We start from the raw sequence: 27,367 nt of genomic DNA, 5'->3' as shown, positions 1-27,367 counted from the left end.
TCCGTTTAGCGCAATACCACATCAGTGGCGCAACTTGCGCCACTTATGTGACAGAGAAAAGAGTATGTGACAGACAAGAATAGTCAATTCTAATGTCTAACACTTAATATGGAGAAAGAGATATCCTGTATGGGTTGATTGTGCGTTGATCTGTTGGTAATGCCTCGGGGTTCCGGTGGGCATGTAAACAAATGCATAATGCTGCGCTATACTTTGCGGCCTCACCCGGTTGCATAGCAACGCTTATTGTTTAGGTGTTTTTTAATAAGCAGGTAGTCCTATCATTAGCTAGAACTAGCTGGATCTGATCGATATGGACATACACGCGAGTAAAGTCTAATCTGACGGGAGAGAGAGATCAGCTGCTGCTGACGAGTCGACACGCAGCTCCGCATGATCACATGCAGCGGTGAGCAGAACAAAACACACACTTCAGGTTAGAATATCACACGTAGCTATTTTAATTACCTCTCAAACTACCGTAACTAGTTATAGATATGTTTAGTTTTACTGTCGGATCACTCATTACTGGTCCGCGAGCTACTACTGACGGGCTGTCAGAAGAGGGAGCTAGCGCTCTGTTTATTATTCCAGTGTTATTGTAAGTTACTGTTCACTTTTGAATTGTTCATCTACTACAATTAGTTTGTTTAATATCGATTCATATCAATTTGTTTTAAAACACAATAAATAACAAAGAAGACCTTTGAACGGCACTTTTCTCGTTTAGTCTGGAAGATTAAAACTTTAACGGACATGTTGACCGGCGAAAAAATATTCTAACGGGAACTCTGGTATACATACCGGTATACGGTACATACCCTCAGGACCGGGGAAGGACGCCGGCGGTTCCGCAACCCGGACCAGCTGTCCGACCTCCATGAGTGGGCACTCACGGCGGAAGTGGCAGCCGGGCTGCCTGCATCGCCATCAATCCTGCCTCCTCAGACACCAGTCTGAGGAGGAACTTGTTGTCTGAGGAGGTGTCAGATGACCATACGCGTAGGCTGGACCCTGAGAAGAGACAGCAAAAGGGGGGTGGTTTAGTTGGGGGCTGTGTGGTGTGTGGGTGGGTGTGTGAGTGAGGGGTAGTAAATGTGTTATAGGTCCTGCCCTCTGGCCATACACGCCAGGGATTTTGGGCCCCATGAAAATATTTCACATTGAGCCCCACCACCAGGCCCAGGCCACGTCAACCAAGCCCAATTGCTGTAACCACACCTCCAGAACCCAACCCACTCATTTATGCTTTAAATAACTCCTACTACCTGTACAGGCTTGCATCTATCTTGTAGTCCAATACTAACTACACACTATTTACTGACACTGAGCGGTGAAAATATAACACTTATGGCGGGACAGGGCTGCTGAGCCTAGAGATGGATCTGTTGGTCCTGGCACCAGGGAGAGGGTAAACTGATTTAGTATGAATAGCTGCTAAAAAATACCTGCATTTACTAAATGTCAGCTAAAAGAGGAGTGAAATTAGAAACCTGTATAGATATTAACAGTACTTAATGTCAAAAAAAAACATAACAATTATTATTTACAATGGACTACGCTTAGCTAACAGACAGATTTCCACCACTCATAGACCACTGCTACTGTCGCCCTTTAGTCGCTCTATCTTGTCTTTCTCTCCTTTCTTTTCTCTTTTGAAAGCCTGACTTTGCTAATCGTTGAGATATGGTACACAAGTAAGTACTAGCATCCATGCTCCTAACATGCTCTCACTCTCTGCTAGAAAGTGCAGGCGGTGCTGCACCGCGTTTGGAGGCAGGACCAAACCATTACATGTAAATAGAGGGGGGTGTACAGTGGCTTTGGATAATTAACTTTTGGAAGAAAAGAAGTTAAATAAATTGTAAGTTTAGTGAGTAAATTATCAATATAACGTCCTATTAATGTTAATTCTTGATGAATGATGGAAGGTTACTTAAACTTTTTTTTCTTAATGTTCTAAAATTGTTTGGGCCCCGTGGTGAGGGTGGCCAATAGGGTGGCCAGGATTCAGCTGGGGGTGGCCGTGGCCACTCCCAGCCACCCCCCAGCTCCGCCATTGCTTCAGGCTCCGCTGGGGAAGAGAGAGATGATCCTCCGCGAGGACGACGGGTGCTTCTAGGCTGGCAGGGTGGTGGCACTGGACCCAGTTCCCTGTGGATATTGGGACTCCTACGACAAATTGCTCCAGTGCCACCTGCTCCACAACGTCCTCAGCGGAGTGTTGTCCCGGTCGGAGCCAGCGCCTCGCGGCATTGAGGAGCTGCTGTGCGTAGGAGAAAGGACGGCCGGCTGCCCAGGTCCTTTAGGAATAGGAACTCTAGCAATCAGGTCAATAGCACAATGGACGGTGAGGAGGAAGAGCCAAAGCCTTGGATTTGCTAAAAACCTCACCTAGATCATGGTAGTAGGAAGGGACTGAAATCCTGCCTACAATTCCCAGTGTTGCTTCCCCTGTCCATCTCAACTGTTTGCTTTAAACAGTGATATAAGCATTCCTTTCCCAACCCCTCCACCTTGCAAGAGTGCCAATGTATGTGGGGGTTATGAAGTTTTAGCCAGGGGAAACCCAAAATGAGAGGATGTTGGGCTGAGTTATAAAGGTGGAAAGACATAGCCTTGTGATGGTTATCATTTACAATAATTTCTAAAGGCTCCTCACCTATTTCTCCTCTCTCCTCGCTCTCCTCTCTCCTCTTCCTGTATCTCCAGGCTCCAGGGGACAGATGTGGTGATTGCTATCTTCATTATTGTAGCCATGTCTTTTGTACCGGCCAGCTTTGTGGTCTTCCTTGTTGCAGAGAAATCCACGAAGGCCAAACACCTGCAGTTTGTCAGCGGGTGTGACCCTGTCATCTACTGGCTGGCTAATTACATATGGGACATGGTGAGAAAACCCTGGGGTCAATACTGTACAAAGAATAATGCATGTGTAACTGAGGTTAGGGCAGTGGATTGTCTTGTGTTTTTAATAATTCATTGTGTGTCTGCTCTCTCCTCAGCTGAACTACCTGGTGCCTGCCACATGTTGTGTGATTATTCTGTTTGTGTTTGACCTGCCGGCCTACACATCACCAACTAACTTCCCTGCAGTCCTCTCTCTCTTTCTTCTGTACGGGTGAGACCTTTGAGTGCACACATCTTTACTTATCAGCGTTTATACCTGGAATTAACGTCTCATTATAGTGTAGTCTAGTGGTCTTACACTTCTATTGAAGGGTCAGTTCACCACATTTAAAAAAAACTGAATGGAATTTAGTTTGTGGTTAGTTTGTAAGTCAACACTTAATGAACGCAATATTAAAGTAGAACATCTTTACTGATATGCATTGTGTGATGGAAACAAAACTCATCAACCCAATGAGGGCTGGAAAGTGAAAAAGATTCAACGGGCTGTTCCAATTAACTTCAATCCAATCACGGCCACTTATCATAGGGCTCAGTAGTGTGTATGCCCCCATGGTCCTGTATGCACTCCCAACCACATCTACTCCTGATGAGACAGCAGTTAGTGTCCTGATGGATTTATGCCCATCTCTCCTTGTGTAATGGCCCCTCTCCCAATGTCTCCTCCACACTCTGGGAGAGAAACTATTATATAGATGTAAAAGATATGAAGGTTACAAGGCCTTTTGCCAACCTCGCTTGTAACATCACTGTCAACTCTGAGTGATTTAATTTGCAGTGGAGGAAATAAGTATTTGATCCCTTGCCGATTTTGTAAGTGTACCCACTTACAAAGGAATCAACAGTCTATAATTGTAATGGTGGCTTTATTTGACTAATAAGAGACAGAATATCAAAAGAATGTCCAGAAATGTACATCATATAAGAGATCAAAATGAATTTGCATTTAACTGTGGGAAATACATATTTGATCCCCTTGCAACCAACAAGAATTTTGGCTCCCAAAGACCGGTTACATAAATCCTCTTCCTGTAAGAAAGTACTCCTTTTATCAACTAATTACCTGTATAAAAGACACCTGTCCACAGAATCAATAAATCAGATTCCAACCTCTCCACCATGGGCAAGACTAAAGAGCTGTCTAAGGACCTCAGGGACAAGATTGTAGACCTGGGATGCGGTCGAATAGTCCATTTAGCTTAGCAACCTTCCTAACGGAGTGAAATGACCCGGAAGTGGCAGCCATGATAAGTGCTGTTCAAATGATCTAGTCTAGATCAGGGATGCCCACACTTTTTGGGCTGGTGAGCTACTTTTGAAATGACCAGCTAACCGAGGTCTAGCAACCAAAAATAAAATCCCAAATTGCAAGGGTTGCTGAATAACACGTTTTATTTTTACATGGGATAACTACAATAGGGCTGCAACAAACGACTAATTTGATTATCGATTAATCTATAGATTAATTAAACGATTAATCGACTATTCGGACTACTACTGTTTGCCTTGCACAATTTCTCAAACGCTCTTATTTAGCCATCAACTTTTAGATTTAGTTTGAGGTTGTTTTAGGCATGTGGAAACTAACAATGAAGACAATAAAGATGAATACTTGATTCAAAAATACATATATTATTAAATTAACTTAACAAATTGTGAACAAAATTAACATTGCTTTTTATTTGAATTAAATAAATAATATTTCACATCAAAAGAAACAACAATGTTTTAACAAATCTTATTAAATAATCTTATGACAGAACTGGAAACAGAATAGCTGAAACTTTAACAAAATAAATAACTCAGTTACCTCTAATCATTAACCCATGTTTGTATAATGTAGTTAACTCCGTGTGTTGCTGCTAGCATACATAACACCTGACGTGGAAACGTTACTCGTGGATGGGGCTACAGAGCTACTAGAAAGATAGTCGAACCCGGTGCATTCGTCCGTCTGAATGTGGTGCACTTTTGCTAAATGTTTAGACAAATTGTTCGTGTTACCGCCCTTACATGCTAAACACTTTTGGTGACAAGCATTGTCCACCTCAAGACGGGTAACATGTAACCACACCTTGGAGCGCTTCTCTCCACCATCTCCTCCGTGTGTTGCTGCATGTAGCAGATGCGTGTGTGTAAACTACCCCGCCCCCTTGCAAAAAGATGGGGGAGAGAGAGATCTCTTCTGGATTGGAAAGATAGAAAATACACCGACCATAGACGCATTTGTTTGTCTTTTTGCATGTTAGAAACGAGTTGGCGACACTAAGACTAAGAGATAATGTTTGTGTAGCAATAATACATGACCTTTCTCTTTCTCAACTCGCTACTCGGAGGGAAGTCGCTGTCATATGCCTTGTGAACACTCCGATAATGCCTCTCCACGTTACCTTTCTTTGGCAGAGCGACGCTTGCTTTACAAATAAGGCAAATAACCTTTGAATGTGACATCACAAGAAAAAATTCTCCCTCCCATTCTGTGTGGAAGTGGTATGTCTTTAGCTTTTTGCTCGTTCCCGCACTCATTTTGTTGTTTGTCTCTCCCGGCACTTGACTGATTTTGTATCGCTTTGCATTCTGGGTTAACAGACTGGAAAGTAATAGGTCGCTTTTTCTGTCAATCAAGTCAACTCCTGAATTAAATGGCAGGGAGGCCAAGGGAGGAGGGATCAAAACCTGTTTTGTCTATTTTAACGGAGCTGGATTTTTTTTTTTTATGAATGACTCGCGATCTACCAGCATTGCCCCCGGTCGACGTACTGGGCACCTCTGGTCTAGATGATAGGAAAGGAGATTTGAAACTTCCTTTATAACCTCCTTTAGCTTAGGAACCACTGGACCTTCCTTTATGAAAGGAGAGGAGAAAATGCTGTCCAACAATGCCTTTCGGCCACAACATATACCGTGACACAACGTTCACGGAAACAACCGACCGTGACCGAGAAATAATATCATGAAAGTTACGGTATTTATTAAGTAATTTACAACTTATGTGGTAACTTGCCAAAGTGCTTTGTTTTGAACCTTCAACACTATAATAATCAAAAGGAGAAATATGAACATAACTTTTTTACTGAAATGATCAAATAAAGTCAACATTTCACTGTCTTTACTGAGCTGTGTGGGGGTTCTTAAACTTTTAATACATGTTTGAATGGTGATATACACAGTGATATGTTAAGGAATAAAACGTTAATATCCACATGAATCCCAATATGTATGAATGTATGAAAATATCTTAAAACAAATACAAATGTCTTCATTATAATACACGTATTAACGTGTGGACCGGAGGGAGAGGGTGACGAACATAAGTTTAAGTTTCACTTTACTTTTTTATTTAAATTCCAACCTTGTTCATGAAGATTATGTGTCTCTGTTGCCCGCGTTCATAAAGCATAAAACAACACCATCAGAGCACGGTGCAGAGTCGCCTCTAGATGGGTTTAGTCCGTCGTTCTTATTAAACATCCATGTAGTTGGCTGTATACAAAACTGTAGTTTTCCCCACAGCAGACGCACATTTATGACGTCCACTGGTGCATCATAAACACGTTGAAGTGCAGTCGGATTCGCAAAGCACCTCGGTCTTTTTTACTATGTCCTTTTAAATTATCCTATCCACTATCCCTTAACCACGTGATGTTTCACACAGAGGTAAAGGAATAGTGGATAGGAAAAGATGATAAGAGCTTATTTTTGGACAATTCGAATGCAACCCTGCACCAGGCTGGGATTGGCTACATGAGCCATCAGAAAGCAGCTTGGTGAGAAGGAGACAACTGTTGGTGCCATTATTCAGAAATGGAAGAAACACAAAATGAGCATCAGTCACCCTCGGTCTGGGGCTCCACAGAAGATCTCGCCCCGTGGGGTTTTGATAGAAAGGTGAGGGATCAGCCAGAACTACACGGGAGGAACTTGTTAATGATCCCGGGGAGCACAGTCACCAAGAAAACTATTGGGAACACACTACACCATGATGGATCAAATCCTGCAGCGCCACAAACCCCCCCCCCCCCCCCCCCACCCCTGTTCAAGAAGAACATGAGAGGCCGTCTGAAGTTTGACAATGAACATCTGAAGGATTCAGAGAAGGCTTGGGAGAAGAGGATGTGATCAGATGAGACATCGAGATCTTTGGCCCCAACCCGCCACGCCGTGTTAGAAGAAGAAAGATGCTGACTATAACCCCAGAACACCATCCCCACCGTCAGCATGGAGGTGGAAACATTCTGCTTTTTCCCTGCATCGAGGAGAGGATGGACGGGGCCATGCACCGTAACATCTTGGCCGATAGCCTCCTTCCCTCAGCCAGGACACTGAAAATGGGTCATGGAGGGGTCTTCCAGCAGGACAATGACCCTGAACATACGGACAAGGCAACACAGGAGCTGCTAAAGAAGGAGCACATTTAGGTGATGGAGGGGCCTAGCCAGTCTCCAGACCTTAATCCCATAGAAAATCTGTGGAGGGAGCTGAAGCTTCGAGAGGCCAAGCATCAGCCTCAAAACCTGAAGGATTTGGAGAGGATCTTCAGAGAGGAGTGGACCAACATCCTTCCTAGATGTTCACAAACCAGGTGACCAACTACAAGAAGTGTCTGACCTCTGTGTTTCCAACAAGGGTTTCTGCACCAAGTACTAACACATGTTTTGCAAGGGGATCAAATACTTATTTCCCACAATTTTTATATTTTATATAATGTCAATTTCTGGATTTTGTTTTTGATATTCTTACTCTCACTGTCAAAATAAACCTACCATTAAAATGATAGACTATTAATTTCTTTGTAAGAGTGTAACAAACTAAATCTGCTAGGGATCAAATAATTATTTCCTTCACAGTGCATGATCTAAAATCAGTGTTTTTCCAACATCATCCTGTCTGCAGCAACGGTTCATCAGTATAAGGCCCTGGGTCTGAGTAACTGTATTCTTCCATGATATAGATTTTTGGGGAAAAGTGGTTTAAAGACAAGAAATTAGAGAAAGAGAAGGAGAAGAAGATTCAAGGCATCTCTCCTTATGTTTCCCAAGTAGAAACTTCAAAAGAAATGTGACTGCAGACCACACTTTCATTCTGATATTTGACAGCAAATAAACTCCCTGAATATAAGATCTGGAAAAACTGCACCAGTGCAGACAGTGTTTTATTATAGTCACTCAACTAGTGTGAAGTTGATCATATTTATCACAGAGGTTGAAGCTGGGCAAAAGTGAGATGGTGCTAACACAAGCTAGCTAGCTTTGTAAGAAAGGAAGAATTGTGAAATGTATTGGGATGCTAGTTTTAGTTAGCAAGAATCAGGCTTTTATTTTTTTTTATTTTTTTTAACCTTTATTTAACCAGTGCAGGCTTGTGCTTTAATGTACTTGTGGAGTGCTTGGAGTGTCTTTATTAGTACTGAATGATGGATAATATCTCACAGCAATGCCATGGAATCGAGATGTAAATCAGAAGGTATTCCGGCCCTTCAAGCATACCCTGCTTTGTTGTCTTTTTATACTATGAACAGGACCATAATTGTGCATCAGACTTCTTGAATCTGGCCTTTGAGAATATGAACCAATACAGAAAAGGTTTATTGAGGTAATAAATCAGGTGAGGCTAGGGTCATTTTGTCATAGACTTCTGAACGTACTGACTTCTATTTGCAACCAATGCAGTCCATTTCTGATTATTCAAAATAACGCAGGATCAAGGCACTTCCTCATTGACTTAGCGTTTTAGATGAAGAGGTGTCCTCTTAATTTAAAGTTAATTAATGCGTCTTCATATTTTTGGCTTTCAATATGTCGTCTCTTTTCCAGGTGGTCCATTACTCCCATCATGTACCCAGCATCCTTCTGGTTCGAGGTGCCCAGTACAGCCTACGTGTTCCTTATAGTCATCAACCTCTTCATAGGCATCACTGCAACTGTTGCCACCTTCCTGCTCCAGCTCTTTGAACATGATAAGGTCAGTTTGACTATTGTTCCCTCAGCTTTTGTTGTGCAGTATTATCAGATGTATTCTCAGATCACTTCTGTGTTAATTCTCCGCTATCTTGATGTCTTTAGGATCTGAAAAGAATCAACAGTTACCTGAAGTCCTGTTTCCTGATCTTCCCCAACTACAACCTGGGACATGGCCTGATGGAGATGGCTTACAATGAGTACATCAATGAATACTACGCTAAAATAGGTACACCAATAACGGAGCAATGTTTGTAGTTTCTCTCACGATTATTTAATGTGATTGTGAAGAAGTCAGAATAATTATTGTACTGTATGTGTTTGTGTGATACAAGGGACATAAAAAACAACATTCGAATGTACCATGATAAGGGCAAACAGGATGATGTTAGAATTTAGAATCATTGTTATTTCATCTTTTGTTGCCTATCATTTTCTTTTATAAAAATAATATAATAATAACTTTACTAGCAAAATCTACTTTATTTGCAGAAATAGTAAATGAAACAAACACTTAAATAAGTATGTATTTTAGACACTAACAAATTGAAATGCATAAACCTTAAGTTGGCCTCAACAAGTTGGACCTTTAACTATTTTACTTTTCAAACACACAAATATTTTTGAAAGAAAAGTAAAGAAGATATCAATCGTTATAAATGGTGCGCTTTCAGGCCAGTTTGACAAGATGAAGTCTCCATTTGAGTGGGACATCGTGACGCGAGGGCTCGTTGCCATGACAATCGAAGGCTTTGTTGGCTTCCTCATCACCATCCTCTGCCAGTACAACTTCCTCAGAAAGCCGCCGTGAGTCCTGTTGGTTTCTATGAGTGTGGGGAATGTCAGGATTTACTGTCACTCCTTCAGACTTAGTGTGTGTGTGTGTGTGTGTGTGTGTGTGTGTGTGTGTGTGTGTGTGTGTGTGTGTGTGTGTGTGTGTGTGTGTGTGTGTGTGTGTGTGTGTGTGTGTGTGTGTGTGTGTGTGTGTGTGTGTGTGTGTGTGTGTGTGTGTGTGTGTGTGTGTGTGTGTGTGTGTGTGTGTGTGTGTGTGTGTGTGTGTGTGTGTGTGTGTGTTTGTGCAGGAGGATGCCTGTCAGTTGCCAGCCAATAGACGATGACGATGTAGACGTGGCCTGTGAGAGACGGAGAGTGTTACGAGGAGACGCTGACAATGACAAGCTAAAGATCGACAACCTCACAAAGGTTCATTTTCATTTAATCGTTTATTTGAATCGGGACAGTGCACATTGATGAACACTTTAAAACAAAATAATGCTTACAAGTGTAAATGAGCCGGATTTTAGCTTTGAGCTCATTTCCATCCGTAGTCCCGTCACATACAACATATAAGAACATGACATTTATATACATAGAAAAAATGAATACATGATATCCAGGAAGAGCATGAGCAGTGTACACAAGCATTGTAAACATTTATAAATAAAGCACATACTTTTAAAATTGTCAAAACTCAAGAAATTGTGATTTTCAAGGATGGTACAGTGGTGGTATGACTGTGGCTTTCTGTCAAACACCTGGATAGCTCTCTTGAACAGCTGTTCTATGGGTTTCAGGTTTGTGGCACAAGCAAACGACCAGTTTGTCAAACAGTATTCAATGTGGGATAGAATCACACAGTGGAGGTATGACTTTGCAGCATTGACAGTTAAGAAAGGTCTCATTTGTTTAAAATGTTGCAAGTTGAATTTAATGGTATTGGATACTTTCTTAATATGTTTCTTAAAAGTCAAGTTCGAGTCCAATATGACTCCAAGACACTTGAATTGGGAGACTAGTTCTATTTCTGCTCCGTTTAAAAACACATTGGATCATTTAGCTCTCAAAATGTAGAACATTCCAAGAAGCAACTGTTTTGTTTCTACAGAAATGTGCACGCAAATGCATATTTCACTCAAACATTGTAGCGTTAAAATTACTCCTTTGTTTACTTGACGGACATAATGACATCACTATGTCAAATAGTGTGAATTAGAAGCAAACAACTGTTTATGTTTACTGCCAGAAATGAGTGCCACCCCTGTTTCCAATACTGAATAATCAATTTAACCTATCAGTAAAACACCCATTTTGTCTGTGGAATATACATGATTTATAGTTAAGGAGCGTTGGTTTACTAAAAAACTGGTATGTCCCTGTGTTCAGGTTTACAAATCCAGGAAGATGGGTCATATCTTGGCTGTGGACCGGCTGTGTCTGGGCGTCCGGCCGGGGGAGTGTTTCGGACTGCTGGGAGTGAATGGAGCAGGGAAGACCACCACCTTCAAGATGCTGACAGGAGATGAGTCTACGACTGGAGGAGAGGCCTTCATTAACGGAAACAGGTCAGTGGCAGAAAATGATAACTTTTAATGTTCATGTGCTTTTCTATTTTCTTTACTTAAGATCACAAAGAAGAAGAAAAATTAGCAACACACATCAGTTGAAAAACATAGTTTATGACCTATAGTATGTGGACACCTCTCTATTTGTCTCAGCCACACTCTAATGCTCAGCTGCTGCACATTGACATATATAGAGGGCAACATAGGAACTAGAAAAATGTGTAATGTGTCTTTTTATTGCTAATTGCCACAACATGCCTCAGATTAATGCACACTGCTAAGGATGTAGATGTGCCACAGAGTGCAGTTCCCTGAAGGTCCACTTGAGGCCTGTTCAAAAGTGATGTGAGAAAACAGTAGACTCACAACGTTACAGAAGAAATAAACATGTTTGCAGCCTGGTGCAAGATAGCAGGTACATTAAAGGTTATTTATTAAAATTAGGAATGCAATTCATTTTTGTTAAAATCAAGCTTTGTGTGTGTGTGTGTGTGTGTGTGTGTGTGTGTGTGTGTGTGTGTGTGTGTGTGTGTGTGTGTGTGTGTGTGTGTGTGTGTGTGTGTGTGTGTGTGTGTGTGTGTGTGTGTGTGTGTGTGTGTGTGTGTGTGTGTGTGTGTGTGTGTGTGTGTAGTATCCTGAAGGACCTGTTGTGTGTGCAGCAGAGTATCGGCTACTGTCCGCAGTTTGACGCTCTGTTTGATGACCTGACTGCTAGAGAACATCTGGAACTTTACACTCGCCTCCGTGGCATTCCCTGGAAGGACCAGGAGAGGGTCAGTCAAACACACACACCACACACACACACACACACACACACACACTCACTCCCAGCTCTAACCTTTGTTTAGTGGTGGGACATCTCCCCCCCCCGAACAGATGAATGGTCCTGGCGGACTGACAGTACCCTTCCTCTCCTCCAGGTGGTGCAGTGGGCATTAGAGAAGCTGGAGTTGTCAAAGTATGTAGACAAGCCTGCCGGAACTTACAGTGGAGGTAATAAACGCAAGCTCTCCACTGCCATCGCTCTGATTGGATACCCCTCACTCATCTTCCTGGTAAGACGCTGGAATGGATGTTCCTATATGCTGCGCCTTGTTTGAGTGACACATTGGGAGTGGAATGATGCTTTAATGTTTAGACCCTCCAGAAAAACGCGATTCTGCGATCGCAGAATTTACCGCATAATCAGCAAAATGGCGCATATTTTCAAAGGCCGCATATTTATCAAAAGGCCGCATAATCCCCACATTTTTTCACACAAAGTTGAAAAAAAAAAAAGTAAACTCTTCTTGACGTGAAGTAGTGATGATGATGGCGCAACGTCATCAGCTCGCGCATCACAGAAGGTAAACAACTCCGTAGAGTGAACGTGTGGAACTCACACGAGAGAGAAAACACCAAGATGAAAAAATCTGATCCATCTCATTTACCGACGAACATTTCTGCTAAAGACCAGGCAGTACCCCGATGTCTTTCACGAAAGTGGGGGGAAACTATTCTGCACCTTGTGCAACTGTGTGTTGGAGCATAAGTCTTAGAGAAAGTCGACGGTGACGACCCACTTTGATTCATTCAAACATTCGAAAATGCTTTCTGCTGCTGCGGACAAGAAAGCCAAACAACTCACGTTCACCGAGGCATCAACCTTCAAAACGCTTTAGAGGGCTACAAGAAACGAAGTTAGTAGCCTATAAGATTGAAGCTGGTCAGATAACGAACGAGTAAATGAAAACAGAATGAGGCGGAGAAGTGTGTTTGTGTTTGTGTGTGTGTGTGTGTGTGTGTGTGTGTGTGTGTGTGTGTGTGTGTGTGTGTGTGTGTGTGTGTGTGTGTGTGTGTGTGTGAGAGAGAGAGAGAGAGAGAGAGAGAGAGTGGGATTGAAATAGCCCAATTGCTTTTAAACATTGAATGTGTTTAATTGAATAGGAAAGGGGTTTAACGTTAGTGGCAGGTTGTGTGTGAGAGAGAATAAATAAGACAGCCCAATATTTAAAAGAAAATCTATTCTTTTATTCGCAACTTTCCGCATATTTCGCAACTTCCCGCAATTTGACCGCATAAAATCACATAAAAACCCTGCATGTTTAATCGCATAATCAAGGATTTTAGCCCGCATAATCAAGGATTTTAGCCCGCATAATCAAGGATTTTTGCCCGCGTTTTTCTGGAGGGTCTAGTTTATGTGGACCTGGTAGAAGGGCCACGGAAACTATAATGAGAGTACAGTATATACTGTCCAATAAGCTGTATTTTGTGGGGGCTTCCAGGATGAGCCCACCACTGGCATGGACCCGAAGGCCCGCAGATTCCTCTGGAATTTGATCCTGGACATAATAAAGACAGGACGCTCTGTTGTGCTGACATCACACAGGTCAGACGTCTTAGTCCTTACATTCAGTGGAATCCCGCTCTTACTGTTGCCATATACTTTTTTCACAATAGTACTTAAATCCTGAAAGGCAAGCAAGAACTAAACAGTTCTGGTGATCCATTTCCTAATGAAATTCTTCTTGCGGTGTGTTTGACTGAACGACACGGAAAATAAGCTTTATTTTAATTTTGTCATTTTCGAAACAAGTGGAGAATAAAAGGTTTGCTGGGAACATTGATTTGGATCACTAATTCCATTTCTCATTTACCAGTTACTCTTTTTTCTCAGGCAGTGAAACAAGAGCAAAGTGCCAAAAACTGCATTTCCTCAAATAGATCTTTTTTGACCCCCGTGTTAAGAGGACCCACTGTACAGTAAGGATAAACAGGTTTCACAGCCTGGCAAAAAAACCACATGTATATACAATTATATCTTTTGTATAAATCAGCTGTTTATTATTTCACAAACATAGGAGAGAACACAGGAGAGAAACATATTAAGATGTTTATATGGATCTCTTGGGGAAAACAATCGGACTTCCTTTGAGGGCTTCCAGACTGTAGCGTACTGTAGCTAACGTAGTGTGTCTGCTGCTCTGTGCAGCATGGAGGAGTGTGAGGCTCTGTGCACCAGGCTGGGCATCATGGTTAACGGCAGGTTCAAGTGCCTGGGCAGCATCCAACATCTGAAGAACAGGTCAGAAGCTCCACCTTCTTCCTGTGTTTTAATATCAACTCTCAGATCTATATGACTATGTCTCATGTCCATCATGTCTTTATATCCAGGTTTGGGGATGGCTACATGATCACAGTGAGGACCAAGAGCAGCTCCAATGTGAAGGAGGTGCTGCGATTCTTTAACAGGAACTTCCCTGAGGCCGTGCTGAAGGTACGTTACTGCAGAGACTCCAGGAGATCAGAATCTATGAGAAGGAAACAAACCATGAGAGGATTGGTAGGCAGTGTGCAGGGCTGTGAGCCTCTTCATTTTGTGGGTTCAGAGCTGTCGCTCTTATCACCATGGTTTCCTGCCGCAGCACAAAGCTGTTATAAGTGATAACACTCTTAACCCTTTCTGTTGTCCTCAGGTCAAATTTGGACGTTCTTCAATTTTTGTTATGTCATGAAGTTGGTTTATTTCCTCTTATTGCCACAAAAATAGCATGGATGGTATTGTGCTATGCTCTATGTAAGAAAAGGTAACAACCACTACTTTCAATAAATTATGGTCTTTTTATTCAAATTTGTAGCATCACATGTTGCTACTTACTTGCAGGGCTGGACTGGGACAGAAAATTGGCCCTTGCATTTTGACCCGGACCGGCCCACACCCATCAAACCAAAACACAGTAGCGGCTCCTGACCAGAGGAAAATGCTTACTATCAGTGAACACAAAACTACCAACACACACAAATGTGTAACTTTGGTTTGAGAAGTGGGCCATAATGATAAATTCTGGCAGGAAGAATAGTTCTAAAATATGTCTAAGAAAAAGCTGTCCTTCCTTCTGAATTGCTTAATATAGAGGCCAATTGCCAACACTGGAGAGAATCATTTTAAGCAGTGGAAAATGTTCACAATTAATGTTCAAAATAAAATAATGTGAGATTCAATTTCCACTTTTTTTCCTTCTTTTATTTATGGTCATATATCTTAAGACTCCAAAGAATACACAATATGAAATGTAAATAATGAATTTGAACTCCCAATAATAGACCAATCTACTACCAAAAGAGAAACATATGGACATACTCTATTGTATATAATACGTGTGCAAACCTATTTAGCATCCTATTCCTAACCATGTGAACCTGTTTTATTTCGGGGTGGACCTCACATCCAGTAAGGGGGTCCAGGGGCATGCTTTAATGTTGGAAGTTAAATGCTTAAATCTGGTGCACTTTGATGGCAAAATGAAGAGATGTAAACCCTCAAGAGAGTCCTTTACCTTACTGAGCTGAAGTTATCTCTCTCAGTCTGACAGGAGAGAGCTCGCCTCCACCTTGTTGCAGAAACATCTCCTTAGCTCCGAGCTAGCAACAGATGCTAACAACAACAATCCCGGTAACTAGTGATGTGTCGGTCGCGAACGAGCCGATTCTTTTGAACAGCTCTTTGGTATGAACGAGGGGAACCGAGTCGTACTTGGTGAGAGCCGTTCTTGTTATCGTTCAATTGTTAGTCCGCACTCACTGCCTGCCAAAATCCACTCGCCTGTTAAAAAGCTTGATTTTGTTCCCCAAACGTATTCTGTGAAGACCCGCCCCTACTCTGATTAGTAGGTTTCAGCAGGAGGAGTGAGATGGGGTGGGTCTTAACGGAATACGCGAGAGAGAGAAGTCATAACAAGTGGTAGGCTACAGGACAGGTAGACGACGTGTTTTTGGGATGGAAAATGAGCCAAACGCGAAAACGCAGCAGCATTTTGATGAACTTCAACCAAAAAAGCGCACCATTTGTAAAGGCAAAATATCCTTTAAAGCAGGGCCAACAAATGATCTCCATCGCCACTTAAAAACACAGTATCTAATATTAAGAGTTGCGTGAATTTCATTCAAGGCAAGGCAACTTTATTTACTTAACACATACGGAGTGTGTTTACAAAGCAGATTATTGACATTAGGTCTGGCAATACAGTCAATCATTATCCTGGTGATTATTTCACAGACAAACCAAGTAACCCCGCCAAAAAAAAACGGCTCTTTTGAACGGCTCTTTTGAACGGCTCTTTGAAAGGAACAGAGCCATAAGATCCGGCTCCCTTCAAAGAGCCATAAATCCCATCACTACCGGTAACTGGTGCGCTCTCTCTCTCTCTCTCTCTCTCTCTCTCTCTCTCTCTCTCTCTCTCTCTCTCTCTCTCTCTCTCTCTCTCTCTCTCTCTCTCTCTCTCTCTCTCTCTCTCTCTCTCTCTCACACAAAATGCTCTCGTGCCACACACACACACAGGGCCGAACTTGAACAGAGGCTGTGTGCTCCTCTGTGGCGTTGACGGCTTGCGGTTAAAAGATCATTAGAAACAAATTTGAACGAGGGGGGGACACAAGCAGGATTTTGAAAAGTATACAGGTCTCCCTTGAAAAATAGATCATTGATCTCAATGGGATTTCACCTGGATAAATAAAGGTTTTGAATTTAATACAAATACCTGAATGGGCCGTCATAAAAAAAATTAATACTAAGTTTAGTCAGCCCAAAATGCACGTCGGCCCACCGGGAAAGTGCCCAGTATGCCAGATGGCCTGTCCAGCCATGCTTACTTGCTTACTTGAATCCTGACAATATTTTTGATTTGTTTTTGATCTACTGATTTTGCTATAATCATTCTGCCATGCATAGTAAATGCTCTGGCCGCTGAAGTCCGATTTCTAAGTGTGGAAATGGTGAGCAGAATCCTTTCAAGTAAAGCACTATTGATGAAAACATGGAAAATAACCAGATCCGTAGACTTTGAATGGAAAATGGTTTGATTTGACTTTGGCAAGTGCATTTTGCACATTGCGGACGCTCAAATATTTGAGGAACCACACAACCAAAACTCTTTACAAATGCAGGTCTCTACTAATTCATAATAATAGATTTTTCCAAATTGTAGAATTCCAAAAAGCAGTGTAAATGTTGTGGTAATGGGTTGGCTGAAGAGGTGTTTTACTTAAATTGTGGAAAATGTATATTTAATGCTGCTTTCTACAACAGTTAGCAGTCAAACCAGACAACAGGAGTCATTTGTGCTGCCATTAAAAATCTTTAATCCGGACTAAACCTTGACATATACCAGTCCAGGATAATCTATCAACTCATATTCCTCTGAATGAAGTTGGTGCCTTTTTTTATCTCAAAATGTTGGTTTTATTTTGTAAATCAAACAAATAACAACACACTTTATACACAACACACATTACAGTGCCTTAACAATGAATCATTTACTCTTAGTGTGCTTAATCTATACAGGGAGGACCAAGGTTTGAATATACTTTCTGTATATGATACCTGTTGGGGAAATATTTTCCTAGGCCTTGACCCAGTTAATCAGTTTGCACTGCCCTCACTAAGCACAGGCTGTGCTCTCAGTGTTTTGTCTCCTTGCTCCTGCCTGTTGGCGTCAGCTGATAGAGGTTATAGTGCTTTATCTTGTTATGCAGCAGGTGGATTATTCTCTCAGGACCAGCTAAATACATGGGTCTGGGGGAGAGATCTTCAGAATTGGTTTGGCAACTTCTGTGTCACCTCGTGGCTGCAGCACATGTCTTGTGAATTCTCCGGCCGAAGCTCCAAATAAACCCTCAGTGTTTGCCCTCAAAGTTCCTGCTCTCCGCATGTCTCTCTGAGTTTCGTCTCAATTGCTTCAGAAGTTTCCATCACAATGCCGACTGCAGATACAGTGCCGAAACGGATTGCCACACTTACTTATACTAATTCCTTTCAGAAATGTATTTAGTGTCACTGATCTGCTTTATCTTCTTTACAAATAAGTTCAAAAATGTTCACGTTACAATGTTTCTATTGAAGAAATGTATAACTTCCAAATATGATTGAATTATTACCGTAGTGTTATGAAGCCCAGTTCCTCTGCCCACAGCCTGCCAGCGGGGGTCAGCAGCTTCGATCATTCTGACTCAGGGATGAAATTATAAGAATGAAGAAGTCCCTGTTCGCTGTTCATTAACAAAAAACGTTACTATTTACTATCACACTTTCACAAGAAAAGACAATAGAATAAAAACGTGTCTTGACATGTTGGACACAGGGAGGACCAGCTGACCGAGGCTGTAACTCTACTTTGGTTTTGTCGCATTTGATATTTCACATTTTACATTTCCAGCTTTTTTTCAGATTTTGTTGAGGTGGGTTAGGTTAGTGATCTTTGTCTACTCATTGAAGACTGCCAGCTGTTGTGAACTTTGCAGGAGCGTCACCACACTAAGATCCAGTACCAGCTGAAGTCTGAGCGGATCTCCCTGGCTCAGGTGTTCAGTAAGATGGAGCAGGTGGTGGAGGTGCTGGGCATCGAGGACTACTCCGTCAGTCAGACAACTCTGGACAATGTGAGGCACTGTACCTGGATCAGCTTCATGCAGTACATGCCACAAGGGAAACAAATGGAATGAATCCCCTTTATTCTGTTGTTCTGCTAAGGTGTTTGTCAACTTTGCCAAGAAGCAGAGTGACAACCTGGATCAGCAGGAGGTGTCCCCCCCGGTGCCTGGACAGTCCCCCCTGCAGCGCATCCTCAACCTGCTGAAGTCTCGGCCGGCCCCCACGGAGCTCAGTGCTCTGATCAGCGAGGCGCCCGCCGAGCTGGAGAGCGACGATGACGAAGGACTCATCAGCTTTGAAGAGGAAAGGGTGAGAGGATCACAACTTTCTTCATTTATTTAACTAAAAAGTTGACAACAATAATAAAGTCTCTGTCTTTTTCTATAGAGTGGCGAAGTCACGCTCATCTACTTCCGGTCCATGGAACCTTATTTCGGAAAAATAATGTATTGAAGTCAATGGAGAGAGAAAACTTATCTTTGGATCCCGTTTGAATTGTGCCATGAATTACACATATGATGTTTGTCAATCTTAAAAAATCATTTCCATGTCAAAAAAGTCACAGTTTGTCGTAAAACTGTTGAAATATAAGACTATGAAAAATACGCAACTAGAAAGACTACAAATCCCAGAGTCGCCTAAGTGATGTCAGAACTGTTTTCCTCCACTAAGAGATAGCTAAGATAACTTTAACAAGATGCCTGTGTGCTTAGTACCAGGTTGTTATCATACCAGTAATGGGTCTTGCTCGTGCTTTTGCTTCCCATCTGATGAAAGAACCAGGAGTGGCTGGATCAAGTTAGCTACCTAGCTAGTAGCTAGCACGTTAGTTAGCATTACAGCCTTGTCATTTTTATTAGCCTTAACATTAAGTAACCCAACATGTTAAACAGCAAGAGTGGTAGTCATATTTCGTGAGCCCTTTGAAGAGTACTGTCACACTGGTGTGATCATTCTAGAATACACAATTTAAGCCTGGGGGAGAAATGCTAACGCTAGGGTGACCATATTTTGATTTCCAAAAAAGAGGACATGCTGCCCCCAGCCTCGAGATACTTAATGATACACAACGTTTACTCAAAGATGCCTTATTGTTTTAAAGTATGCCTCCTCTGTATGGATATACAATTATTATTTATATTATTTTACTGTATATAACACAATAATATCTCTCTATAACCAAAGACACACCAAACCAAGGTTACTCAACAATCAACATGCTTTATTGTACCAAAAATCATCTCTGACAAATCTCAAATGCACAAGAATAACTTAAACATCAATCTTTAACAAAATAATAGCTCTCTTTTCAAGTCTTACTGGACAAAAATAAATAACAAAATATATGAAATAGTAGAAAATAGAAAATCCAGCTTTAACAAATAATCTCTTTGTATCTTGTCAATGTAAACAATAAAACAGTAACCTCACAAAGATACTAATGTAATTATTTTAAAAGTGCACTATGCAGTTTTGGATTTCACATTTGCATAATTTCCATTAGTGAACATAACCTAACATAACATTTGATTACCTAAATCAAACCAAACACATTTTGAGGCACCATGAACCAAATATAAGCCTACTTTAAATGTTTGTAAACACAATTCCAGGCCCTGTCATTGTAAACAACCACAGTGAAACGACAACTTTTCACATATTTCTAGCTTCAAACTGTTTTCTAGGGTCCCAATTTAAAATGAAAAGTTTAAAGTTTCTCTCCCACAGCTACATAGCTTTCTCTCTCTGCATAGCTGCATACTTCAATCTTCTTCATCCTGCTTTTCTTCTTCATCCTCCTTGTCTGCCCATCGATATTTAGCTGTGGAGCTGATCTTTCCTAGCAGGTTTCGGTTGCTCAACAAATAAGCATGAAAGTCTTTGCAAGACATGTCTTTCAAATTGTATTGCACAAATAGAATCCCCTTCAGTAACTCAACAGACAGCTGGTTCCTCTCCTTGGTCCACTGGTCAGTGAGAAAACCCTCTCAACATTTGCATTGTGAGAGGAAAGTGCAAAGACAAACTGTGCAATCTTCAGTAGTTCTGAGTAACATGCAATGCTTTTGGCCTTCTCAAAATATTTGGTCCACTTCTGGTGCACCTGCAGGCCACTGAACTCCTCATCACGGTTGCACCTTTCTGTGAATCTCTTCAGATTGGTGACCTGGTCAAAACACTTGACATCACCAATTACCACCCCCTTCTCTACTAGGAACTTGATGCAGGCCTCCACATCATTCCACTCTGGTGGCTCACTCAGATCCATCCACGTGAATGTGGAGAACTCTTCCATGGGAGTCATCCACTTCTCCAGATACTCCAGACATGTACTGTACAGGCCTTGCACATCAGCACAGAACTGGTCATATTCCTTACCAAGTCCATCACTACGCTTTTGTGCCAGTAGTCCCTTAACTTTAAGGGACATGAAGTTGTTGCTCTTGCGTTCAAGAAGAATGGTGTGGATGCTGTTCATTGTTTTCTTTACCTCCATAATGGAGTTCTTCTCCTTTTCCATGTCTTGAATGTGGGTGTGGAACGCAGACATGAGTGAGTGCATGTGCCAGAGGTAGATATCACTGAATTCGTTTACAAAAAACTTCTTGATCACTGTGGGTGGTTTTTGCTGAGACAGAAAGAATGTCTTTAAGGCTGGAAACATCTGTATCATCCTCTCAATGCCTGGGAACAATGACAGCCACCTTGTCTTGCTGTGAGAAAGCATCCTTCTGTATTCAATGTCAACAAAATCACAGTACTCCTTCAGGCTCTCAGTGCGCACAGTGTAAATGTGGAAGAACTGGTAGATTTTGAACATGATATTCTCAAGGTCAATATCTATTTTGTCTGCCCCATGATGAACACAATTATTCAATATGTGTGCTGGGCAACCCACACCGATCAGAGTGTTCTTCAGCAGCAACCTCTTCAAAATTGCGAACACATTCTTTCCCCCTTCATCACGTCGGATTCCTCCAAAGTTTGTGTTGCAATTGTCGCCAGTAAATGCAATGCATTTTTCAGACAAATTGTTTTTTGCCAATGTTTCAATGAGATATTGTGCAATGGTTTCTGCTGTCTGTCTCATTTGGTGTGTCTTTAAACTCGATTAATTTTGTTTGCATGCCACCCCTCTTCCAGTCAAAGTACTGGATTATGATTGGGAATATTTTCACTGCTCCGTGGTTACTCCCGTCTGTAGAAACACCACAGTACTGGATTTCTTTGAGTGCTTCATGTGCGACATCAATCGAGTGGGGCGCTATAACACCATTGACAATGGCTTCGGTTTTAGTGCGCGCACTACTGAATTATTTAGCAGTGTCAGAGTCTGGAAATGCTTTTTTTAGCAAGGCACTTGTGCAATCCATAGATCTGTAGCTGTTGTGATGTTTCACAGTGTGAAATGCAAACGCACCCTCCGCTGCATTTACAGCATCCTCTGTTTTGCCTGGTCTAACAAAGAAGTCTGTCAACTTTGCCGACAAACTCTCACCTTGCACAGCTTTCCTATGTTTGTCTGTGTCCATGTGCGCTTTAAGATCGCCTGCACCTTTATTGGACACACACACGTATGTGCAAGCTTTGCACACGGTGCACTCCGCCTCCCATTTGTTCCGACCGGGCCGGTACATTTGGAATTTCTTCTGCAATTCATCTGTAAAAGTACATTTGCGCTTTGGCATTGTGAATGTGAGCGGCAATCCGCTCTGTCCCCTTCCTCTGTTTGTGTGTCAGCGTAGTTGTAGAGCCGCCCACAAAGCTTCAGACTCAGGGATTACGTCACACACGCAACAGAGTACCGTAGTATTCTGTGCAATTCGCCAGTCAATTTAAGTACATGCAAACGGTCCGCGAAACCCGGACATTTTCATGAATTTATAAACCCCCCCCGGACGACCCGGACAGGGCGTGAAAAGAGGACATGTCCGGGCAAAAGAGGACGTTTGGTCACCCTAGCTAACGCTACATTAGCATCGGCGATCTGTTCTATTTCACTCTATCTGCACAAATGGTTGACATTAAACATTAAAAAGACCAGGCAGTTCAGAGAGAATCAAAGGAAGGCAGGCAGGCAGCTTTGCATGACATTCTTCTGGACGTGTTTCATTGTGGTGATAGTGAGGGTAAGACAGTAGTGACGGCCATCTTGGTGACGTGTGTTGTTCTGCTAGACCGGAGATGTAGTTCATTCAGCGTTTCACACAAACAAATGTGTTACTTCACAGTTTTACGACACATTTAAAAAAATTTGACTTGCAAAATGATCTTTTAAATTGACACACATCATAGCCTATGTGTAATTCGTGGCACAATTCAAACGGGATCAAAAGATAATCTTTCTCTCTCCATTGACTTCAATACATAATTTTTCCGAAATAAGGTCACATGGAGGTCCACCGGAAGGGGAGGGACTTCGCCACTCTATAGATCAGTGATGTGTTTTGTTGTGAGCCTCCTCTGGCATATTCCTCTTAGTCATGATGAGAGAGAAGAAGCTCTAAGCTGATCTCAACTGACTGTAGACTGATCATAGGCTCCATGGAAGCTTACAGGATGTTCGCCTCTTGGCTCAATATAGTGATATAGTAAAGTGATGTAATAGTACACAGAATACAACCGTTCCACAGACAGGACGCACTTCCTGTAACATGGCTACAGCAGTCCTTCTGTCCTCTGCAACTCTCAGAATGAACCCTTGGTCTGTCTATTCTCCTAACTTTATACAAGTGTCAGTCATTGTAGTGGCCTTGAACATGTATAAGTGTTGGTTGCATTCTGTTTGTGTGATGTTATTATTGTTTGCTCCTGCACAGATTTACCTACATATAGATGTGTGTTTGGCAGGTGCAGCTGTCCTTCAACACGGACACTCTCTGTTGAAAGAGCCTCTGAAGGGCAGAGAGCAGTTGGGGGTCTTCAGAGCTGCTGATCTTAACCCTGAAGAGGACCAAAACTCTGCATCGTGAAACATAGGACCAGTAGTTCAGTATTTCAGCCTCAAATTTTGTATTCTGTGAGGGACTCATGTGGTTTGGCAGCTGGAGACAGCAGCAGCATTCAGACTGAAAACTTGGTCCTGGAATGTTTCCCTTTAATGTATCTCACTAAATGACTGATGAATACAGTAGGCAAGCTACATTTTCAGTGGATGATCAAATCATTGGTTGGAGATATGTTCAAGTGTCTGACATCACAGGTTACTTTAAGTTGGTGGAACGCGCATTCTACTAACAGGGCCTCATGTAACCAGAGCAGGCCCTTACGGCCCGTCCACACAGCGGCGTGCGTTGACGCTTGGCGGTGGGTGTATCTGAAGCTTGGGGATTTTTTGCGAGCAACGCGACCAACAGCCAATCACATGAATCTCCCGCCCCCGACATACAAAGCAATAGCAATGTTAAAACGAAGTAAACTGGATATAAAATCCCCAAACAGGCGAAAACCTACCAGTTTCACCCACTGTCTCTGCCACCTCCCTCCATGCCTGGCTCCTCCGGTTTGTATCCCGGTAGATCAACAGAGACTGATCATACAGCACCGGGTGATTCACTACCGCTATGATTAATTTTTCCTCCATTTTTTGGAATATGAGGAAATGAACTGCGTAGTCTCTCCCAGCATACACGCGGTTTGATTGGCTAGCGCTTGTACTGGCAGATTTGAATAAACGGGATTTCATTGCTTGACGCTTCTGCCGAGGCGCCAAAAGTTGAACATTGCTGAGCTTTTGAAGCCAGCAACGCCAGCAACGCCAGCAACGCCAGCAACGCCAGCAACGCGTCGCTTCCCAAAATGCAGTTCGGCAAAAAGTGACATCACCCCATTCAAAGTGAATGGTGAAGCGTCAACGCAAGCCGCTGTGTGGACGGGCCGTTACTGAACCAGACTGCACCGGATTGAACCAGACTGAACCAGACTGAACCGGACTGAACCAGACTGAACCAGACTGAACCGGACTGAACCGGACTGAACCAGACTGAACCGGACTCGACTGGACCAGACTGAAGGAGAGCATGCTGTGAGGAAGTCCCTCCCCATTGGTCATGTTATACAGTCTATTTTTGATGTGGCAAGAAGAATGATTTATTTTGGAGCTATGGACTGGTGTGTGTGTGTGTGTGTGTGTGTGTGTGTGTGTGTGTGTGTGTGTGTGTGTGTGTGTGTGTGTGCGTGCGTGCGTGCGTGCGTGCGTGCGTGCGTGCGTGCGTGCGTGCGTGCGTGCGTGTGTGTGATAACATATGATTTATTGAAATGCACCTTAGAAAGAGCTGTTGCCTTTTCTTTGACCTGGATGTCGGACATGAGGGAATGTAGCGGCATGTTACCTGCTCTCACTTTGTACATCATCTCATTCTGCTGAATGCTCTCTTTTGTGCTTTTATCATATCATTATGTTGTTGACTCTGCCAAGAAGATCCTCTCCATACCGGACACAGTGTAAAATAATAAAAATATATGAAAAGAAGAAGAATTCAATCTCCAGTAAAGGTTCTCAGCAATCTAACAGTTTGAACATGCAGTGTAAATCACTCTGCTTCTATTACCTGACAATAACTGCACTGACATCACTGTGATACTGAAGGAAACTCTCAGATCCAATAATCTTGTGTTTTAGCTGGGTAAAGCACAATTACTTATTGTTATGATTTGCAAACTATTTGTAGTTCTCTTACGAATTCGGGGAGCTCAAATGTGCTAAATATATTATAATTTGTTATGGATGTTTCTCTAATGTATGTTGGCATGTGGCTTTGAACTGGTCTTATGATTTTCTGGTTATTAAGTTCTTAACATTCTTGTCGAACATATCTGTTTTTCAAAATGTATTTCACAGCTAATGCAATCATATTGTTGATGATTATTATGGCACTGATGAGCTGTTTTCCTACTTGAAGGAGTTGACATTAAACAGGGAAACTCACTGTTGTAATTTTTGTATTTACTTAAAATGTTAAAGAGCAACTTGCAGGTTTTTTTTTTACTAGATTTATGCTTAACCTTGCCTGAAAATTACAATTAAAAAAAGTTAATGCAGGATATGGTAGACCGCGAAGGATACATCAGATGTATCCTTCGTGGTCTATCATATCCCAGGGTGCAATGCGCGCAGGGAAGAGTGAGTTTTTTTAAAATGAGATGGCTGTCCGGTCTTCCCAGCAGAGTGGATTTAAAAGCAGCAGCAAGCAGAGGAATCACTAATAAATGTGAGTATTGGGTTTTAACTTACTTTAAATTAACTAACGTCACACACGTCAAACCCAAGGGGCATTAAAACGTACATTTTCGTTAAATACGCGACGTTAGTGACGCGACGTTAGTGACGCGACGTTAGTGACGCGACGTTAGTGACGCGATGTTAGTGACGCGACGTTAGTGACGCTAACTAGCTAGCTGGACGTACTGCACTTATTCTTAGTTCAATTCAGAAGTTTACTAAAGTCATACAGAGATCTTGGCTCTGTTATAGATAAGTTATACTTTGTATTACATAAATAGAGCAAAGTGAAAACATTTAGACCGGCATACAGTAGACTACAGTACGGTGGGATTTATAAAATGCTACCCTGACGTGTAGCTGCCGTTTGCTTTATTTGTTTCTCTGACATTTTGCAATGTTTTACTGTTTATTAAACTTTGGGACAACATTGCTACCTTTTTATTCAGCTCATGCTGCTTTGAGGTACGGCTAAAAAAAGAGCCTATTTTAAATATATCCACCAGATTTGATCATCTTTTATTTAGGTTTAAGTTTATTTAATTTATCTTAATCCCATAATAATAAGACAATCAAAAATAGACAGCAGCCTTTTGCTTGATTTTAGTTTTTGCAGTGCTGTCAAAGGGATGCAAGTGTGACTGTCATTCCTTCTCTTTAGTTTTTTAAAAACCAAAACAGTACATAATGTTAAACTGCTGCTGACATGTAATGTGTAAGAAGAAAGTGAAGAATTTAGATTGAAATGACGCATGAACACTGGGACTTGAATTTTGATGAGAGAAGAAAAGAAAGTAAAAAGGCTTGGAAAAGCAGCAGAATATTTGAACTGCAAACCTTTGAACTAACTTGATGGCGAATGATCTGTCACCATGCCAACGGCATTTTATGACATCCCATAATACGCTTAGATGCGTTGATGGCTGCATCGTTACCAAACCTGTGAAGTTTTGGGCCGTTTGGAGCATTTTCACTGAAGTTATGAGAAAACCGTGTGTCATGGCGAGCATTCTGTTGCCATGGCAACGGCATTTGAAGAAATCTCAAAACCGTCCTGTAGATGTCTTCACGGCTGGACTGTTAGCACACATGTGAAGTTTGAGCACTTTTTGAAAATGTTCATAGGAGTTACTGTATAACGACATCATCTTTTATGGCAAGGGATGCGTTTCCATGGAAACGGCATATGATGAAACCCCATAATTGACGTAGAGCTGTTGAGGGCTGGACAATTAACCATTATCTGAAGTGTGGTGCTGTTTTAACCCTTTCCATAGGCGTTACGACAACATCGTGTTTTATGGTGAGGGATGCGTTTCCATGGAAACGGCATATGGTGAGATGTCAGATTTGACGTAGAGCTGTTGAGGCATGGAGAGGTGATATACAGGTGAAGATTGTGGGACGACTGGACCGTGTCCATTGGAGTTACAGCGACATCGTGTTTTATGGCGAGGGATGCGTTTCCATGGAAACGGCATATGATGACACCCCATAATTAACGTAGAGCTGTTGAGGGCTGGACCGTTAA

At 42.1% G+C, this 27,367-nt stretch overlaps 1 protein-coding gene across 1 annotated transcript in view; it reads left to right on the top strand.

Moving 5' to 3' along the window:
- The window catches only part of abca2 (ATP-binding cassette, sub-family A (ABC1), member 2), a 422,430-nt gene extending 396,887 nt beyond the window's left edge, over positions 1 to 25,543 (top strand). Inside the window, 15 exon segments of the mRNA XM_079689553.1 lie at positions 2,713 to 2,887; positions 3,003 to 3,118; positions 8,721 to 8,868; positions 8,970 to 9,093; positions 9,539 to 9,671; positions 9,947 to 10,067; positions 11,028 to 11,206; positions 11,838 to 11,979; positions 12,127 to 12,261; positions 13,474 to 13,577; positions 14,181 to 14,273; positions 14,363 to 14,465; positions 18,485 to 18,622; positions 18,714 to 18,923; positions 23,466 to 25,543. Coding sequence (XP_079545679.1) covers positions 2,713 to 2,887; positions 3,003 to 3,118; positions 8,721 to 8,868; positions 8,970 to 9,093; positions 9,539 to 9,671; positions 9,947 to 10,067; positions 11,028 to 11,206; positions 11,838 to 11,979; positions 12,127 to 12,261; positions 13,474 to 13,577; positions 14,181 to 14,273; positions 14,363 to 14,465; positions 18,485 to 18,622; positions 18,714 to 18,923; positions 23,466 to 23,501 — 1,957 coding nt within the window. The 3' untranslated portion in view covers positions 23,502 to 25,543.
- Positions 25,544 to 27,367: the final 1,824 nt, after the last annotated feature.

This window comes from Notothenia rossii (assembly GCF_949606895.1).
Source record: "Notothenia rossii genome assembly, chromosome: 6".
In the NCBI taxonomy this organism is placed as follows: Eukaryota; Metazoa; Chordata; class Actinopteri; order Perciformes; family Nototheniidae; genus Notothenia; species Notothenia rossii.
The sequence above is the reverse complement of the archived record's forward strand: the minus strand, read 5'-3'. Positions and strand labels throughout refer to the sequence as shown.